This window comes from Scyliorhinus torazame, chromosome 10 (assembly GCF_047496885.1).
Source record: "Scyliorhinus torazame isolate Kashiwa2021f chromosome 10, sScyTor2.1, whole genome shotgun sequence".
NCBI lineage: Eukaryota > Metazoa > Chordata > Chondrichthyes > Carcharhiniformes > Scyliorhinidae > Scyliorhinus > Scyliorhinus torazame.
The window spans coordinates 27,575,325-27,596,298 of NC_092716.1; the positions used below are offsets into that span (position 1 = coordinate 27,575,325).

Genomic DNA, 20,974 nt, shown 5'->3' on the forward strand with positions numbered 1-20,974 from the left:
GCAGACTCCGCACAGAGAGTGACCCAAGCCGGGAATCAAACCTGGGACCTTGGAGCTGTGAAGCAACAGCGCTAACCACTGTGCTACCATGCCGCCCCTGTTTCTGGCCCAGAGATCTGGAGAATCACGGGAGCCCGGAGCATATGATGCAGTAATAAGATGCAAATGGGTCTTAATGACCATTTGCAACCTCCTGCTGGCGTAGGGTGTGAAGTGGAGGGCGGCGCATTGGAAACCCGATGCTGGATTCTCCGCCACATCGAGAACTCGGCTACCAGTGGCACGAGGTGGAGAGTCCAGCCCTTTAGTCTCAGAAAAACATATCTGAAAATTGCTTTGTTAAAAAAAGCTTTAACCACCAGCGAGGGTCAAAATTCTTAGTTATGGTATTGCAATTTTCATACTTGAAACTATATCAAACATGAATTAAAACCTGACAAACAGGCACAGCTCCTGAACATTTAGTACTGCCCCCGACAACGAGAAAACCTAGGCCTGAAGACTCTTAAAGGAGATACCAGTTAGAATGACAATGACACGCATGTGGTCACTACAACTAATCTCCAATAGAGAAATCTTGGGAATACCAGTTGTTGGTCTCACGCGCCGAGGACCCTGATTCAATCCCAGCCCCGGGTCACTGTTGTGTGGTCTCACCCCCACAACCCAAAGATGTGCAAGTTGGAAGGATTGGCCATGCTAAATTGGCCCTTAATTGAAAAAAAAAAATGAATTGGGTACTTTAATTTTATAATAATAAGATATTCCCACTAATGATATGAGCAAGTTCCGCCGTTAAGACAAATTACTAAAAATATTTGATAGTTCAATTCAGTAGTTTACAGGTGGTCAAATTTGAATTACCCAATAACAAATTAAGCAATCTAAGTAATACAGCAAAGGGAAAATTTGAGGTAAATAATTTGAAACATCAATTTGTATAAATTTTCTAATTGCTGTATGCAAATAACATTCTTTTTCAGATAGTGAGTTTTTATTTGTCTTTAAAAAGTAAATTGCATGATAAACGCTATAGCTGCCCTTTGATCTGGTGTATGCAGATCAGGTGCTAAGAAAGAAGGCGATCATCATGTTTGACATTTCGTGACTTTTAAAGCAGAACTGAAGAAAGATGCAAGTGATTAGGGCGCTGGATGATCCCAATAGACTGCATATTATTTTCTGGTCCTATATTTGCCTATTCTTATTTTGGTTTATAACATGGCAGTATTCAAATAAATGTGATCTAAGCTTATGCAGTGCAACCTGAACTAAATTCTGCCACAGCTAAGTGCCAAATAGAATTTAAGCACGTCAAGAACAAACTAAATTAAGACAGGAATCACCTCAGGCCACGATCATCCATCACTAGTTCAGAGTAACACTCGCAAAGCCTCAGATCTGTCTATCATCTCCCAGAGCGGTGTGGTATTGGGGTATCAAAACAGGGAAATGGCAGAGGTGAGCGGACGCTACTGTATTTAACCAATGGTTGCATTGACATCAGACTTCAGCATACAAAGGCTTAAAAAAAAGTACAGCATGCAGTACAGCAATCAATTCACCAATATTATGCACACAAGCCACACTTACCTTTGCTTATTTCAAGGTCAATGGGGTAATCAATATTCTTGATCAGTTTCTGGCATCCTCCAGTCTTTTCATAAATGAAGCGTTTAAGATGCAAAACAAGAACAGGAGGCAATTCTTCTAAGGTAACACGGCGACAAATCTCAACCTGAAACAGCGAGTGGAAATTAATTTTAAGTCTTGCAGTACAAGACAGTTTAATGGCTTCATGGGGAAATTAGCCATCAGTGTCATTGAAAAAGAAATCTGCAAATACCAAATCATACACTACTTGTTAATCAGGAAACTAGATCATTTGTTTTCTTTATTGCAGGATTTCCTGAATACTGAGACTTTATAGCAACTAATAAAAGCTGTAATTCTCCAAAAATTTCCAATACGTTTATTTATTTAAAATACCAATTGAACAATGTGCCTTCAGCCATAAGTTGTATACAATTCCAGGACAGGATGGTGGCGCCGTAGATAGCAATGCTGCCTCATAGCACTGAGGTCCGAGGTTCGATCCCAGCCCTGGGTCACTGCCCGTGTGGAGCTTGCACATTCTCCCGGGTTTGCGTGGGTTTCAGCCCCACAACACAAAGATGTGCAGGGTAGGTGGATTGACCACGCTAAATTGCCCCTTAATTGGAAAAAATTAATTGGGCACTCTAAATTTTTTAAATAAATAAACTGTATACAATTCCAAGGGTTCCACATTTTCCTCTCATTTACGTAGAACTTTTCCAACTAAACCTGATAAATCGAAGGAGATGAAGCACTTCTACCAAATCATAAATAATAAACCAAAGGCAAATTAACAAAGCTCCTGTTACAACCATTTCCAATATTCAATCTCAAATGGCAGTACCAAAAATCTGACAGTAGAATGGTGCCCTTTGGGTCAGGATAGTGTTATAATTCACGACACTAATTTATGAATATATGCTGACCCATAATAATTTAATTAATTATGTACTGAATGTTACTATGCAGCTTTATAGCGGTTTTGTTCTTGCTGACGTCTGGGATCAAGTAAATTTGAGTTAGAATGGAGTCACATTGGCAAATAGTTTGGGAAGCACTGCCTTAGCTTCTGGCAGTGATAACAAAATAAAGTTAACCTGTACACATAACATTCTGATGAAAGGTCACAACCTAAAATGTTAATTCTGTTTCACTCTCCACAAATGTTGCCTGACGTGGAGTATTTCCAGTATTTTGTGTTTTTAATTACACCCCGTTAACAAAAGTGGCGGTGCAGCGCTTCTGTTCTGCAGTTTTGGTTCCTCTGCCAATACCAGATAAATTCAAGGGCCAACCAACTTGATTTCTCTGCTTTCCAAAGCCGCAAATTCTGTATTGCAATCTAACTACCAAAGCACGGGTGCAAGATGTAGAATTAGAAATTGAAGCTCGCAGAAATCTCAGCTCATTTCTAAGGGGATATTTTGTCCAAATCTAAAGACAAATCTTCTTTCCAAAATATTCTAATTTTTTAGTATTACAACCCAGAACAAAGTTAAATCTGCAATAGTTGACGTGAAACAAGATAACGATTTTGCAGAAGTCTCCTCCAGGATTTTAAAATTAATTTCTATCTTAAATTTTCAGAAGATATTCAAATGGATAAATTAGTTTTTAGGAAACCAAACTCTGGGTTAAATCACCAACATCAGATGTCTCAAAGTAGATCAAAGAACTGTAGGGAGGTGATGGCGTAATGGTATTGTCACTGGACTAATAATCCAGAGACCCAGAGTATTGATCCAGGATCTGGGGTTCGAATCACTGCAGGTGATGGATTTTGAATTCAATTTTTAAAACCCTGGAATTAAAATGCTAATGGTGACCATGAAACCATTGTTGATGGCCGTAAAAACTTTAGGGAAGGAAACCTGCCATCATTGCCTGGTCTGGCCTGCCATATGACTCCAGAGCCACAGCAATATGGTCAACTCAAATGCCCTCTGAAATTCCTTAGCAAGTCACTCAGTTCAACAGCAATTAGGGATGAGCAATAAATGCTGGAACAGCTATCAAGGCCCACATCCCATGAGTAAATTCGTAAAAATGGACAGACTTGATCTGTGGCAACAAAAGCCCAAATATTTTGGTTTCATATTAAAATGGTTGAATCTGTGGATATATTTACTTGATGAGCATTTTAAATGCACCATATGGTATAGAGAGGGCACATACGCACTTTTGTTATTCATTCTGTGAAACAAATGCTTATATTAGAACTTCTACAAGCCAGGATAAGTAGTAAAATGTTTGCCAAATAAGTAACCAGACATAAGTAAGCAGAACTCTTAGAAAAGGCAGCTTCAAATTTAATGGGTTTTACTTGTCGAGTGATTCCCATTTACATCTGGAATCTGTTGCAATTAGAAACATGTACCTTGGGCAACACGGTGGCACAGTGGTTAGCACTGCTGCCTCACGGCGCCGAGGTCCCAGGTTCGATCCCGGCTCTGGGTCACTGTCCGTGTGAAGTTTGCACATTCTCCCCATGTTTGCGTGGGTTTCACCCCCACAACCCAAAGATGTGCAGCGTAGGTGGATTGGCCACGCTAAATTGCCCCTAAATTGGAAAAAATTAATTGGGTACTCTAAATTTATTTCAAAAAATGAAACATGTACCTCCTGCTTAGTTTTAGTGGTATATCCCTGGACGGACTCCCGGGCCACCAAGCTTTCCAGAGCATCCTGCACTGTGCGGATCTTTTCAGATTGTATATCAAGCTGCAGCGAGAAGAACAGCTGGAGGGTAGCAGATTCCTTGGAACTTTGCTGGTAAACGACAGACCTAGAGGCAATGTAAAAAATGAGCAGGATTTGAAAACTTTAGATATCAGTGCAAAGTGCATGATTAATTCTTTTGAGTCATGCTAAATCTCTTTTAGGAAACAAGAAAATTCCTAACTTGCATTGCTGCATTCTAAACACCAATTGATTTTAACCTTTATAAAAATACACATAGGGTTAACAAGCTCTTTAGAGGGATAAATTTGTTGCACCATGTGTTTGTGCCAGTTCTTAGAAAGTCACCAATTAGTTTCACTCCACTGTTCATTCCCCATAGCCATTTGTTCCCCTTACTTGGGTCCACTAGCTGGCCCTACAGCTTGGAAGTTGAACAGTTCACTGCCCATTTTCCAGATTTTGTTTTTTTGTCAGCAGCTTATCCAACTCCCACTAAATGTTTCAATAGCGATGCCCTGGGAAAACAATTCCCTTTTCAAAATAATTCCAAACTGAGAAAAATATGGGGCAAAATTCTCCTACCCGCCCCGCCACATTTCTGCGCCGACCGGCCGGCGGGAGTCTCCGTAACACCGGCCGGTCAATGGGGTTTCCCATTGTGGGGCAGCCCCACGCCGTCGGGAAACCCCCGGGCGCCGGCAGAACGGAGATTCCCGCCGGCGGAGAATGACGCCCCTGAACTTTAATAGGCAAACTATTTTTTATTTACAATTATTTTAAAAGAACTTAGTATAACTTGCATCTGGTGGAAAAGATTGCCAATAGAAGGAATGGCTCTGCATTATGCAAGCCCTTGCTGAAGCAAAATCTGGTCACCCAGCTTTATGGTGCATCTGTTGGAGCATTGTAACTACATGCACGGGCCATTTTCCACGACTGTTTCTTAAATCACAGTGCTTCCTGTTTATTTTGGCAAACACTTAATAAAATAATAATAAATCTCGGACTCTACATGCTAGTTATTTTATTCAAAGGCTGACATTGTCATGCTAAATCAGTTTAGTCCCATGTTAAACCGTGACAGCGGCAATAAGTCAGCCTATATAGAAGTCCGTCCAAAAATCGTTTTAAAACATCACTTTTCAAATTCAAGTAAACGAGTGTTAGGGAACAAAACAAAAATGTATTATTGTATATGCACATGTCACACAAAATCAAAAAGGTGCCATTAACTACAGTAAAAGGGTGGGGTTCCATAACAGAATTAATAACACAGGTCATTCAATAATGAAAATACGCAGGTATAAGTTACCTGATGTGCCCACCAAAAACATCAGTAATTGGGGTTCGAATGAAGTCAGATTGGCGAGTAACAGAGGTTTTATTCCGGGGGCCAACTTGCTCCCATTCATCCTCGCTACCTTCACCTTGCTCCTCCAAGTCTTCTTCAGCTCCTTGTTGTAATTCGGGTCCATTTGAAACAGCATTTCCTATAATAAGCATAAAAAACATTACTTCAAGATAAACCTCACCAGCTTTGTTGCACTCTTATTACGATCCCAGACCTCAACAGTAGCTAGGATGCGGAACAGAAACTCCAAAATTTTATTTTAATTTTGTAAGACTGAGGACTGTAAGACCTGGCTTCAGGGGTGATTACACAAATAAATAATGATATGGTATGGAACAAAGAACAAAACAAAGAAAAGTACAGCACAGGAACAGGCCCTTCGGCCCTCCACACCTGCGCCGACCATGCTGCCCGGCTAAACTAAAATCTTCTACACTTCCGTGGTCCGTATTCATGTATTTGTCAAGATGCCCCTTAAACGTCACTATCATCCCTGCTTCCACCACCTCCTCCGACTGTGAGTTCCAGGCACCCACTACCCGCTGTGTAAAAAACTTGCCGCGTACATCTCCTCTAAACCTTGCCTCTCGCACCTTAAACCTATGCCCCCTAGTAATTGACCCTCTACCCTGGGAAAAAGTCTCTGACTATCCACTCTGTCTATGCCCCTCATAATTTTGTAGACCTCTATCAGGTCGCCCCTCAACTTTCTTCGTTCCAGTGAGAACAAACCAAGTTTATTCAACCTCTCCTCATAGCTAATGCACTCCATACCAGGCAACATTCTGGTAAATCTCTTCTGCACCCTCTCTAAAGCCTCCACCTCCTTCTGGTAGTGTGGTGACCAGAATTGAACACTATACTCCAAGTGTGGACTAACTAAGGTTCTATACAGCTGCAACATGACTTGCCAATTTTTATACTCAATGCCCAGGCCAATGAAGGCAAGCATGCCGTATGCCTTCTTGACTACCTTCTCCACCCACGTTGCCCCTTTCAGTAACCTGTGGAACTGTACACCTAGATCTTTCTGACTGTCAATACTCGTGAGGGTTCTACCATTCACTGTATATTCCCTACCTGTATTATACCTTCCAAAATGCATTACCTCACATTTGCCCGGATTAAACTCCATCTGCCACCTCTCTGCCCAAGTCGCCAAACGATCTAAATCCTGCTGTATCCTCCGACAGTCCTCATCGCTATCCACAATTCCACCAACCTTTGTGTCGTCCGCAAACTTACTAATCAGACCAGTTACATCTTCCTCCAAATCATTTATATATACTACGAACAGCAACGGTCCTAGCACTGAACCCTGTGGAACACCACTAGTCACAGCCCTCCAAACAGAAAAGCACCCTTCCATTACTACTCTCTGGCTTCTAGGAGCTAGCCAGTTCTATATCCATCTTGCCAGCTCACCTTTGATCCCTTTTGTACCAGTCTGCCATGAGGGACCTTGTCAAAGGCCTTACTGAAGTCCATATAGACAACATCCACTGTCCTACCTGCATCAATCATCTTTGCGACCTCCTCGAAAAACTCTTATCAAGTTAGTTAGTATATTTAAAACAAACTATTACCAACACAGTATTAAAATATTTTTAATAGAGAAAATTGCTCACAATTACCCCTTAAACAATACTATTCAATACAGAGAATACAATACCCTTAACTGCCATCTTTATTCCCCCTCAAACAAGAAAAAAAACCCATCTCGGCTCTCAAACTATTGGCACTTAGGAATACTTGCTTTAGAGATGTTCTTTGAGAAAGAAAGATCTTTGACACTGCTTGAATGAAAATATCGGACTCCTGTCAGACCCATGCAGAAAATCTGACTGCATTTTTCAGAAGCGGTTTCAGCCGGTTTATTCACCTTTCCAGCCACACTGCTCTCGTCTGCATATGTTTTGAGCTGAACTGCAGAGAGCAAGCTGTGTTCACAGCTTCAGCTAGAAATCCACTGACCTGCTTTCCCTGCAAAATGCTTGATAACTTAGCTCCACCCAGTAATCACATTTTACCAAGCTGAAATCTAATTCACTCCACAGGAAGTCCCCTTAATCCAAACAAAACTACATTAGCCCAAGCCTTTTAGAATGGTTTAATTCAGCATGGTGGCGTAGTGGTTAGCACTGCTGCCTCATGGCGCCAAGGACCCGGGTTCGACCCTGCCCCTTGTGGGGTTTGCACATTCTCCCCGTGTCTGCGTGGGTCTCACCCCACAACTCAAAATGATGTGCAAGGTGGGTGAATTAGCCACGCTACATTGAACCTTAATTGGGAAAAAAGAATTGGGTACTCTTCAATTTAAAAACAAAAGAATGGTTTAATTGCACCCCTGGCTCCAAAAATATACTTGCCTTTCAAACTACGATTTCTTTTAAAACATAATTGCAGCAGCCACATTCACACTAACCCAGGCTTTTAACCCTTACTGCACCAAATACCTATAATATAATACATATGAAATTCCTACATTCATCACACTCTATATCGAAACACATTTTATTACAGCATCCCAGCATATGGTTCCAGCACACTGCGGAAAAAGAAACACATTTTTTTAAAAACCTATTCCTCGTCTTGGTCACGAGTAGCATGCACACTTGGTTCCTTGCTATCAAGTACAGATTATTTTGCTACACTGAAGTTTAAAAAAAAATATCGGTCATTTAAGTACAATTGAAATTATCTGCTGTGATGTGGAGAAATATCTTCTATAATGTCCTGGCATCATCCTTGAATTTGTTTCCACACAAAAACGTAAGCCACGGTTAAGCATTTTGCTGAAGGTTATTCAAATTTTGTACTCTTGTATTTTTTGCACAGTATTTTCATGGCATGAAGGCATGTGTGCAATGTTTTGGCAGCTGCAAACTGGTTTTCTATCCTAGTTTCAGTCCAAGCATCTTTGAAACATTTTAAAAAGCCATATGATCAACCAGTGAATCCAAGAAACAAGGCAGCCAGATGGCCCCATAAGCCTGCACTGGCATTCAAAAGAATCACGGTTGATCTTTGACCACAACTTCAATTTATAATCAAAGTAGTTTTGTTACTGGACCAGTGGTTCAGTAATGTGGTTGATGCTTAAATGCCCACTGAAATGGCCCAGCAGCCACTCAGTTGCATCAAACTGTTAAGTGTACTGAAATCGAATGGGTCAGCCAGCATCGACTGAAATGACAACGGCAAACCCAGCCCTGTTGGCCGCACAAAATCCTCCTCACTAACATCCGGAAGCCTGTGCCAGAATTGGGAGAGCAGCCTCACAGACTAGTCAAGCAACAGCCTGACAGTCATACTCGTGGAATTTCCTCACAGGCAATGTCCCAGGCATCACCAACACCAAGCATATCCCACCTAAAAGATAGACCCCTCTCCCGAGGTGGTGCAGCGGTATCATAGATATCATAGAATTAAAGTGCAGAAGTAGGCCATTCGGCCCATCGAGTCTGCGCCGGCTCTTGCAAAGAGCACCCTACCCAAGGTCAACACCTCCACCCTATCCCCATAACCCAGTAACCCCTCCCAACATTAAGGGCAATTTTGGACACTACGGGCAATTTATCATGGCCAATCCACCTAACCTGCACATCTTTGGACTGTGGTAGGAAACCGGAGCACCCAGAGGAAACCCACGCACACACAGGGAGGATGTGCAGACTCCGCACAGACAGTGACCCAAGCCGGAATCAAACCTGGGACCCTGGAGCTGTGAAGCAATTGTGCTATCCACAATGCTACCGTGCTGCCCTTTAATATAGTCAGGAAGGAGTTAACCTGGCACCCTATGGAGTCTCATGGCATCAGGTCTAACATGGGAAAGGAAACCTTCTGATGATTACCACCCCCCTCAAGATGAATCAGTACTCCATGCTGAACACCACTTGGAAGTACTACTTCATAGAATCATAGAATTCACTTGGAAGAAGCACTGAAGGTGGCTGGGACATAGAATGTAATCTAGGTGGGGGACTTATCCATCATCAAGAGTGGCTCTGTAGCAACATTATTGACCAAGCTGGCAGAATCCTAAAGGACATAGCTGCTAGACTGGGTCTATGGCAAGTAGTGAGGAACCAGCAAGGGAGAAAAACTATTTGACCTCGTCCTCACCAATTTACCCGTCACAGATGCATCTATGGATGACAGTATTGGTAGGAGTGACCAATGCACAGTCCGTGTAAGAAGGCCCGCCTTCACATTGAAGATATCCTCCATCTTGTTGTGTGGCACTAAATGGGATTTTGAACATATCTAACATTCCAAAATCGAGCATCCATGAGATGCTGTGGGCCATCAGCTGCAGCAAAATTGTATAAAACCACAATCTGTAACCTCAGGGCTTGGCATATTCCCCCCCTCTACTATTACCATCAAACCAGAGAATCAACCTTGGTTCAATGGAACGTGCAGGAGGGCAATCCAGGACCAGCACCAGAGCAACTTAAGAATAAGGTGTCAGCCTGGTGAAGCTACAGCACCAGACTACTTGGATGCCAAACAGTGAAAACAGCATGTGCTACACAGAGCTAAGCAACTCCATAACTCTACAGTCGTGCCACAACCTGCCATGAATGGTGGTGGGCAAATAAACAACTCACGAGAGGAGGAGTCCAGCACATCAGCACAAAAGACAAGACAGAAGCATTTGCAAGAATCTTCGACCAGAAGTGCCAAGTGGATGATCCATTTTGATTAACTACAAATTATCATAAGAAATGGCGGATAGGCGTTAGATACCGCAACAGCTATGGGCCTTGACAACATTCCAGCAATAGTACTGAAAACTTTGCGTTCAAGAACAAGCTGAGCCCTTAGCCATGCTATTCCAGCACAGTTACGGCACTAGCATCTACTTAGCATTGTGGAAATTGCCCAGGAATGTCCTGCCTGCAAAACACAAGCCAAATCCAACCCAGCCATTTATCCACCCCATCAGTCTACTCGGTCATCAACAAGGTGATGGATAGGGTCATCTATTAAGCAGCACTTACTCAGGAATAACCTGCTTACTAACACTCAGTTTGGCTAGCGCCATGGCCCTCAGCTCCTGACCCCATTTGTGCCTTAGTCCAAACATGGACAAGAGATCTGAACTTGACATCAAGGCAGCATATAACTGAGCATGGCATTAAGGAGCCCAAGCAAAGCTGGAGTCAATGGGGATCAGGGGGGAAACTCTCCACTGACTAGAATCATACCTCACACAAGGATGACGTATGTGGTTGTTGGAGGTCAATAATCTCAGTCCCAGGACATCACTGCAGGAGTTCCTCAGGGTAGTGTATTAGGTCCCTCCATGAGGTCAGAAGTGGGGACGTTCGCTAATGATTGCACAAGGTTCATCACTATTCATGACCCCTCAAATACTGAAGCACCCGTGCCCATATGCAGCAAGACTGGACAAAATTCAGGCTTGGGCTGGTAAGTGGCAAGTAATTTTCCCGCCACAACCAAGTGCTGAGCAATGACCATCTCCAACAGATATCTTTGCATTATCTTTGATGACAGATGAGGTTCCAGAGGACTGGAGGGTAGCCAATGTTGTCCCTTTGTTTAAGGAGGCAAGCAGGGATAATCCAGGGAATTATAGGTTGGTGAGCCTGCTGTTATTGATGGAGAAACTGTTGGAGAAGATACTGGGGGACAGGATTTATTCACATTTGGAAGCAAATGGACTTGATGGTGATAGGCAACATGGTTTTGTGTGGGGAAGGTTATGTCTTACCAACTTGATAAGAGTTTTTTGAGACAATTTCAATATTAATTGATGAGGGATGTCGTCTACATGAACTTTAGTAAGACACTTGACAAGGTCCCTCCTTGCAGACTAGTACAAAAGGTAAAGTTGCATGGGATTCGGGGTGTGCCAGCTAGATGGATGAAGGACTGACTTGGCAACAGGAGACGAGTAATAGCAGAAGGGAGTTTTTCAGAAAGGAGATCTGTAACTAGTTGTGTTCTACAGGGATCAGTGCTGGGATCACTGTTGTTTGTTATATATATATCAAAATGATCTGGAGGGAAATGTAGGTAGTCTGATTATCAAGTTTGCAGATGACACTAAGATAGGTGGAGTTGCAGATAGTGAAGGGGACTGTCAGAGAATACACCAGAATATAGAAATATTGGAGAGTTGGTAGAGAAATGGCAGGTGGAGTTCAATCTCGACAAACAAGAGGTGATGCATTTTGGAAGGTCAAATTCAGGTGTGAATTATACAGTAATTGGCAGAACTCCTCGGAGCGTTGACATACAGAGGATTCTGGGCGTTCTGGTCCATAGTTCCATGAAAGTGGTGATGCAGGTGGATAAGGTGGTCACGATGGCATATGGCAAGCTTGCCTTCATCGGCCAGGGCACTGAGTACAAGAGTTGACAGGTCATGTTACAGTTGCGTAAAACTTTAGTTAGGCCACATTTGGAATATTGCGTGCAGTTCTGGTGGCCACACTACCAGAAGGACATGGGTGCTTTGAAGAGAGTGCAAACTTTGAAGAGACCAGGATGTTGCCTGGTCTGGAGGGGTTCGCTATGAGAGATTGAATAAACTCGGGTTGTTTTCATTGGAAAGACGGAGGCTGAGGACAGGCCGGATTGAGGTCTACAAAATTTGCAGGTGAGGCTGAGAGTCTTGGGTTACAGGATATAGGCGGTAAGCACATACAGCTTGCATGTGCTTACCATTATTCAGGTTAGTGAGGTCAGTTCATGCAAGTCAGAATGAGGTGGCAGTTGGATATGTGGGAAGAACTGGCTTGTCAATGGGCAATTCTTTTACTCATCATCCATAGCCGCAAAGAACTGCCCTTTTCCCTGAAATAGAGCTGTTAAGGAATTCAAACCCAGGAATAAGGCAGTGAGTCTATCATTAAGACGCTAGGTAAAAGAGCCCATTCCATTCACAAAACCTACAGCCTTTCATACTGACGTGCATACCTAGTGTCTGACGTTATACATGAGTTTGGTGCATTTAAAACTGTCTGTAGTTAGTGTCCATGGGTTAGGAGTGTTTTTTGTTCTCCCAGTGTTTGCGTGGGTTTTGCCCCCACAACCCAAAGATGTGCAGGGTAGGTGGATTGGACACGCAAAATTGCCCCTTAATTGGAAAAAATGAATTCGGTACTCTAAATTATTATTATTTTTTTTAAAAGTGTGTTTTTTGTATATTTTTCCATGCAATTTGGTTTAGCAGTGGGCTAAACCGCTGGCTTGTAATGAAATGAAAACCGCTTATTGTCACAAGTAGGCTTCAATGAAGTTACTGTGAAAAGCCCCTAGTCGCCAAATTCCAGCGCCTGTTCGGGGAGGCTGGTACGGGAATTGAACCGTGCTGCTGGACGGCCTTGGTCTGCTTTAAAAGCCAGCTATTTAGCCCAGTGTGCTAAACCAGCCCCTTGCTGGAACAATGCCAGCAGCACAGGTTCAATTCCCGTACTGGCCTCCCCGAACAGGCACCGGAATGTGGCAACTAGGGGCTTTACACAGTAACTTCATTGAAGCCTACGTGTGACAATAAGCGATTATTATTATTATTATGTGTGGTTTTTGGGAGTTCTGTGCATGCCAGTTGCCTTAGACAGCAGCCTACTGAAAACAGTATCTGGGTCACTCATCTCACTTATTGCTTTCAAACTAATTGTTTACATAAATATTCCTGTTTACACTTCAAAAGTATTGAATGGATGTGAAACATCCAGGATTATCCAAGAATATGATTAGGCACTATAGAAATTTTAATTCATTCATTCCTTCAATACATTCTGTATAAACCAAATTCAACTATCATTTTAAACCTAGGTAATAAACTTAAGATTAGAAAAAAAAAAGGAAGCTTTGATATGAAGGTTATTAACCTCCAGTCACAAACTAATGTCACAAAATTGATCAAAAATATTAAAAATGAACAGGTTATATAAAAAGCACATTCAAATCAGTGATGCACAATTGTTGTACGATGCTAAATTACCAACTTTTGCCAACAAAAGCTCTGGCAAAGATTTACAGTGCAAAAACTGATCAGATACTTCCACTAAAGTAATGCAATGCTGCAAAATAGAAAATCACCATCAGATTGCTAGGAATGTCTGACAAAGCTCTGCAGCACATGTGAATGCAGTCAGCAACTGCATACGGCAGATACAAAAATTTTCAACACACATTTGGGAAGTCTTTGATACAAATTCAGGATTGGTCTGATTGTTCTGTATAATATTCACTGAGTAACTATACTTAATTTTGTAATCATCTCCACTTTTTTAGGTGGTCCTATATCTCTGGATAGTCTCAGCATTATTCAATGATCTGGAGAACTAGGAATATCAGAAATACTCTACAGCTTGCCTTTAAATGCCATCATACAGGATTAAATTTGCAATTAAAAGAAAATTATAAATGTTTCAACTAACATGCATTGTAACATGCATTAAACATACAGTAAGAGTATAAAACATTTAGACATAAAACATTTAGATTTCAAGAGTTTTCTGATTACTATCGTAATTCCCCAAGAAATGTGTAAAGGTTGACCCAATGACTTATTGCCTTAAAAAATGTAATTTTTCTTGTGTCACGTATGAAGGTAGACCGCAGAATTTCAGGGACTAAACAGTGTTGCACTAATTGATTACTTAACCCCGAATTACTATGGCTCATTAATTTAAAGCCCCGCGCAGATACCTCCCAGCAAATCACACAACTAATGTGTGCATGATCTGAGACATTCTTCATTAAAGAATGTCAAATATGCAGCTCAATTTAAACTGGATGAAAAAGTGGTAGAATAGCTAATGCTCACTGGTAAAATACCATGTCACCGCCCGGGAGTCCTTGCTGAAGTGAAAATGGTATTTGAGAATTGAAAGCCAGTACCAGATGGTGCATAAGATTGATGAAAAAGACCATGAATTTCCATTGCTGTGTCATCTGACATCAAGAATGCATATCGATTGACCCAATTTACAAATATGGCTGAAACACCAGTGAACTTCAACGTGCCAGCAAGCAAAACCGTTACCAAGATTGGTGAAACAAATTGTCCTTGTAAAGACGACCGACCATGAGAAGGGGTGGGTTCAGTGGTTTCATCTTTTTGGTTGTTTGCACAAAATTAAAACTAATGGTGATGGTTAAGCACAAAGCTTTCCCCAAAGAGAAATTTCAGAAAAGCATTGTAATCATTGTTCATGTAAAAAAGCTCGATCGACAAACTCAGTTGCATGAAATAGATCAAAGAAGTGTGAAATTTGAGACCAACAGGACTATGCAAAAAAAATGTTTGTTCACTGAGAATGCCAATCTCAGTGTTGCTCAACACAAGGATGTGTGTATAAATTAACTTCTCAAGGAAAGTATCCAAGAAAATGTGGAACAATTGTATGTTGGAAGGCAAAGAAATATTCACTGAAGGTGGAAATATACAAGCACTCTAACAACATTGCAGCAATGGGTCAGAAACGTAGAATGTATTAGATCTCAATAGTCAAAAAATCATTTCTAACATATCGAATACACGCAACAGTACCAAGGATAGCAACTTGTGAGGGCAGCACGGTGGCAGAGTGGTTAGCACTGTTGCCTCACGGCGCCGAGGTCCCAGGTTCAATCCCGACACTGGGTCACTGACCGTGTGGAGTTTGCACATTCTCCCCGTGTTTGCATGGGTTTCGCCCCCACATTCCAAAGATGTGCAGGGTAGGTGGATTGGCCATGCTAAATTGCCCCAATTGGGAAAAATTAAAAAAAAAGAATAAGGATAGCAACTTGTGGAATGAGGATGCCATAGTTAGCGGTACTACAAACGATGATGATGAAGATAGAGATAACCCATATGTTGCACACACCCATGTTATTGGGATGAATTGTTCAGTGATTCAGATTGAAATCCTTCCAAATCACTGATAATGTGAAGTACTGTAATTAATTCATTATGGTATTATTTATACTTGGGAGCAAATGTATATACATAGCTTTACTGTTATAACATAGATGTTATAGAGTTAATATGGATGCTGTAATGTTGTTGGTTTTTACATCATTCCATTGAGTCTTTTTTGGGCTCAAACCAAGCACGCATATCAATCCCTCAAAAATACTGCACATGTAAAAGTCGACCCATACTTTTGGCCCATAAAATGGTCTCAAAAAATTTAACTTTTACATGAATATACACACTGGTCACATTTCAGGAAACTGCAAAATTCTGGGAGCAAGGGAGAGAATTAACAATCGCTTACTTTCGTCCTGAGGAGTTATCAGTTTCTTCAGTGCTAACATTTCCTCATGTAGGCCATTTAAAATGAAGCCCAGATATTCCTCTGCGTCTTCTTGCCGGCCCTAAACAAGAAAGTACGACCCATTAATTAAACGCAAGTTTTTTAAAAAACAAGCTGAAAAAGAAACTAGAGACAGAAAGTTTCAGCAGGAAAAATAACACTTGCCTTACTGGAGAAATTTATGCAATTTTTCAGAACACCCCAAGTTTTTCAAGCCAACAAATTATTTTGCTTTCTGAGGTAATCATATATGTGGATAAATGCAGCAGCCAATTTGCACACAATAAGGTCCCACGAACAGCAAGTGAAATGAATAGCCAATTAATATTTTCTTGTGCTATTAATGAGCAAGGAATGCAGATCTGACCCTAGTACAGCATCTTGCTCCACTTCAGGTTTGTGGTGCAAGATCTCTAGCATTCACATAGGCCACTGGGGCAGAGACAGAGCCTCAGTTTATCCTTTTATGACCTCTCATCCAGCACTCCCTCATTTCTGCAGGGGATGGTTGGCTCAATTATGTCAAGTCCTGGAGTGATCCTTGAATCAATGTTCTAATTAAGAGACACATACCAACTGAGGAAATACATTTTTGTAAGCCACTTTTGGGACAGAATATAATGAAGAGCATAAAAGAAAGCTTAAATGCCTTTAAAGGCTATTTGTAATGGAGTCATAAGCATCATTATGGCAATTCAGCCCCATCACATCCATGCTGGCTTACTGCAGAGCAATCCAGTAAATCCCAGTACAATAAACCTAACAATGTTGTCAAGGAAGTCTCTGAAACATTTGTTTTAGAGGCAAATTGCTAATATTAACAGGCCTGCCCTGAATACAATCAACATTTCCCTCAAATAGGAAAAGTACTGGGCAATGCAGACTGCAGTTAGTGTAGACATTCCTGAAATTGCTTCTTCAAGCATAACCTGGTCAAACATCTATAGCAACAGTTGGAGAACTTACACAAAGGATGTGGCTGCACCTGCAGCACCTTTGCTAACAGAAAGTGACCAGTGCAAGAAAGTGGTACCCACTTTGGCTTTCAGTTGAAGCAAACAATATTACACAGTCAGAGAATATGCTTATAAAAACACAAAATGCTGGAAAAACTCAGCAGGTCTGGCAGCATCTGTGGAGAGAGAAACAGAATTAGCGTTTTGAGTCTGCATGACTTCTTCAGAGCTGAATATGCTCCTTGAGGGACACTTTTAGGAGGCATCTTACAATGCGTCTTCTTTGGGGAATAGCCAGGCTTCCTTGAAATCCACTCATCTACCGTTAAAACATATTCATGAAAACAGGTGTTGCAGATTGAAACCCCATGATAAAATGTGTCCATAATCGGAGTCAGTCGGTCATGGATTCAAGCCCCTTCCCAGAGACTTGAACATGTAATCTAGGCTGTGATATCTTTAAACTGAGACCCTTGTCTGCCCTGACAGGTGGATGTAAAAGATCCCATGGTACAATTCAAAGAGCAGCTGGGAAATTCTACCAATGTCTTGTCCAACATTTATCTCTCAACCAACATGAATAAAACACTTCAGAATATTTAACCTGCTGATAATTGTAGGATATTGCTGTGCAGAAATCTGGCGCTACCTTTCATTATATCGTAAGTGACTATGCTTCAAAAGTGCTTAATTAGCCGTGAAGCTCTTTGGAACATGTTACAAACATGGAAAGCGCTATACAAATGCACATTTTCTCTCTATACGGTTTGCAATGCAGCAATCACGAAGGACCTGAAATAACAACCGACATAGACACTATATCTATACCACCGTGTTGTAAATTCATCCAATGGAGGAAGACTGAGCAAGTAACAGCAAGTGGAAAATTTCCTCCTGAAGCATAAAAGTATTCTTTCTGATGAGTTTTATTCCTTATGCCAGCAGAATAATTTGCTCTGAGAGACACAATTTTGGTTACCGACACTCTGCAACGAACACCTGAAATTATAGCTAGCCTTTCATCAGAAATTGGAGCCTGAAATGTCTATAAAAAAGGTTAAGTAAGACAAAATGCCTTGGTGTGTTTTGAAAAATGAGGCATAATAATACTCACATCTCCTTTGAATCGAACAGAATAGTTGATGAGACAAAGGTAAATTTATCCTGCTGATCTTTCTTTATCAGGTTTAGAGGAAATGAACTAAAAGTCAAATAGTAAAGCCTTGAGGCCAATGCTACTGAGCTACCACAAGCCTAGCCAGGGTAGAGAAATTCAATCTTATTCCAAATATTCATTTTCAGAACTCTTTCAAGAAATTTTATGGACACTGATACGGAAGCTGGAACATTGTTGGGTGGGTATATTATAAATAAGTCGACACTCTAAAGAGAGAGTGCTTGTAATTAATTTGCAGATTAGTCCATCGTCCAATCACAAATTTAACCCATGCACACACCAGGTTTTTACCATTTTTAAAGAAGTTTTCTTTTCCATGTACTTAGTTCTATCATTGACTACAGACTACTTATGGTAAAGGAAGCGAGATTTTTTAAAAATCCATTAAAATTTTTGAAAAAGCTACAACCACATTTGCATTTTTTAGGTTAGGTGTTAGTGGATACTACAAGAAATTTGCGCCTTGCAGTGCAAGGGAATTAAGTCAATTGCATATGGTGGCACAGTGATGTACAATGTTGAAGTTCCAACAACTGCATTGTGAACATGATACAAGATGTCCATGATTCCCAGCCGGGAAAGGGGAGGGGGGAATGGGGCTGGAGATAGGGGATAAGAAGGGGTGGAGAAATCCCCAATCTTAATAAGATGGAGTCACTGGCCGATTTCTCTGGAAAGCGGGAAGCTTAGAGGTCCATCACCCTCATTCACCCAACAGCTGACTATGCACCAGCAATAGTAGAGTGATTGGGAGCCAGGTCCCCAGTACTCCTAAAACAGGAAAAGCGATTTTGATTTATATAGAAACTTGGGGCGGGAAAAATTAAAAATTCAGTTGCAGACAGACAGTCGAAAACAACTAATGATTATTAAAAAATACCTTTCATCATCACAAGAAGAGCATGGCTCGGTGACAACTCTCCTCTGTGAGGAAGGGCACGGCCTCTCTTCAGCACCTCCCACTTTGGTACGAGAGAGATCGGAACAACTCAGGTGTGGGGGGAGGAGAGAGAAGAGGAGAAGTCACGGGCATAAACTCACATCCCAATCCATGGCACCATGCACTGCGCCACCAATAACTTTTTCATTTTGACATACAGGATTTTACCATTATGAATTATAAAAATGATAAAACCAATCTGGATTGTTAATGAGCACAAGGGTCTTACATAATTCAATTCAATTTTTGTTTACAGTTTCACTGCAGCATTGCATATTCAAACTGCAATAGAATAGCAGTGGTACTAAGAGGGCTTGATAAGTGTCAATATTACGGAAACTCCAAAACACTATTTGGGATTAAGAAAAAAAATGACGGGCAAACAATACCCTAAGAACTTACCTTTTCAGATAAACTTGACTTGATAACCGTCAGCACTCTGTAAATGTAGGTCGGTTCGAAAGGAATTCCAGTGCGAATATCTTTAACAGTTTTATCACCAGTACCTTATATAATTATGAAAGATTATCAAAAGGTATTCCAGTAACATGAAGTAAAGCATTTGCACAGCAACACAAATTACTTTTAATCATGAAGATGCATTTTGAAATACATTATAAATACCAAAAAATGAAAAATTAACCAACTATTGTGTCATTAGGCTTTTCAGAATCAAACGATATGTCATTTTAAATAAAATGGAGTTGAAAGAAGCTTTAATTAGCACACAGCCACTAAGATACACAGATTGATGTGGTACCTAAATTACATACCTGGTTTTGGCTTGGAGGGTACTGGCATAGTACTGAACTCATTCATCAGTCGAACGCTATTTAATTAACAAAACAGAACAATGTTCAGTTTAAAGAATATTTTTGTTGATGTTTTAAATGTTTACTATTTTACTAACAAACTAAGCTACAAATTCTTAGAAAGCAATTATATCCGGCATATCACAATATGAACATGCACAAATTCTGGGAACTACTTTCCTTTTAAATTTATATCAAAGTGAGCAGACCTGAACATATCCACTAGAGCATTTTTCAAAACATTTCAAGTAAAAGTATAAACAGATGCAATACATACAAGCTGTCCATCATTGGTGTAGAACTTCGAGGTCTCTGTATCTCACTATATATTGGAACAGACTTCATCAGATGATACATGGGTGGGCATGCAACCAAAGCCTGCAAAGTCTATGTCAAATTAGTTAAGGAGATAATAGTTCCACTTGATTTGCTATGGGACAACACAACGTACTTGAAGCCAAGTAGTGGAAGCAGTAAATCTATTTTCTTAACCTTCAACACACAACTGCATCAAACATATTAAAAATTTTGATGGGCTTTGAAGACCATTTAAAAGTTATCATTACGACCAAAGTCAAGGACCCGAGACTGGCTCATCTATTTCATTCGTGTACAGGTACAGTACCCCGAGACTGAGGTCATGCTAGATTTCGGACATTGCTGATTTGGGTTCAGGCTATGGGCTGTTTGGGTAAAGCTGGATTGGGTGGGCTCAAGGCTCAGTTGGAACATGGGAGAGAGCAGCATTCAAAGCGGCAAACTTGGTTACTAGTCTGGAGACGCCGCAGTATTGTCGTGCCTACACGATAGTCCAAATAAGTTTTTTTTTTTATAAATGTCTCCATTAAAATTGATACATGCAGCATTAGAAAACTGCCTGTTTTTTGGAAAACACAGGTTTAGGGCTGGTTTTGAACTACTCTACCTATACATTAATATGTAATTTGATTTTTCATTAAATGCAGTGATGTACTATTAAGTGATTTGGGAATAGCATATTCCATGTGTATTATCAATTTATTTTTTTATTCGTGCATAGATATGAGCATCACTGGCTGTGCCAGGATTTATTGCGCGTCCCTAATTGCCCTTGAACTGAGTTGTTTGCTCGGCCACTCAAGAGGACATTTAAGACAATGTTAACCACATTGTTGTGGGTTTAGAGTCACAT

The 20,974-nt window shown here is 40.9% G+C and overlaps 1 protein-coding gene across 1 annotated transcript in view; it reads right to left on the reverse strand.

The window, feature by feature from the left end:
• Window positions 1-20,974, reverse strand: part of LOC140430423 (ubiquitin carboxyl-terminal hydrolase 10-like) — a 73,061-nt gene that overhangs the window by 15,366 nt on the left and 36,721 nt on the right. Inside the window, exons 6-12 of the mRNA XM_072517895.1 lie at window positions 20,081-20,190; window positions 19,765-19,820; window positions 19,394-19,497; window positions 15,880-15,979; window positions 5,591-5,768; window positions 4,216-4,381; window positions 1,594-1,738 (exon numbers count right to left, since the gene is read on the reverse strand). Coding sequence (XP_072373996.1) covers window positions 1,594-1,738; window positions 4,216-4,381; window positions 5,591-5,768; window positions 15,880-15,979; window positions 19,394-19,497; window positions 19,765-19,820; window positions 20,081-20,190 — 859 coding nt within the window. The remainder of the gene's footprint in view (window positions 1-1,593; window positions 1,739-4,215; window positions 4,382-5,590; window positions 5,769-15,879; window positions 15,980-19,393; window positions 19,498-19,764; window positions 19,821-20,080; window positions 20,191-20,974) is intronic.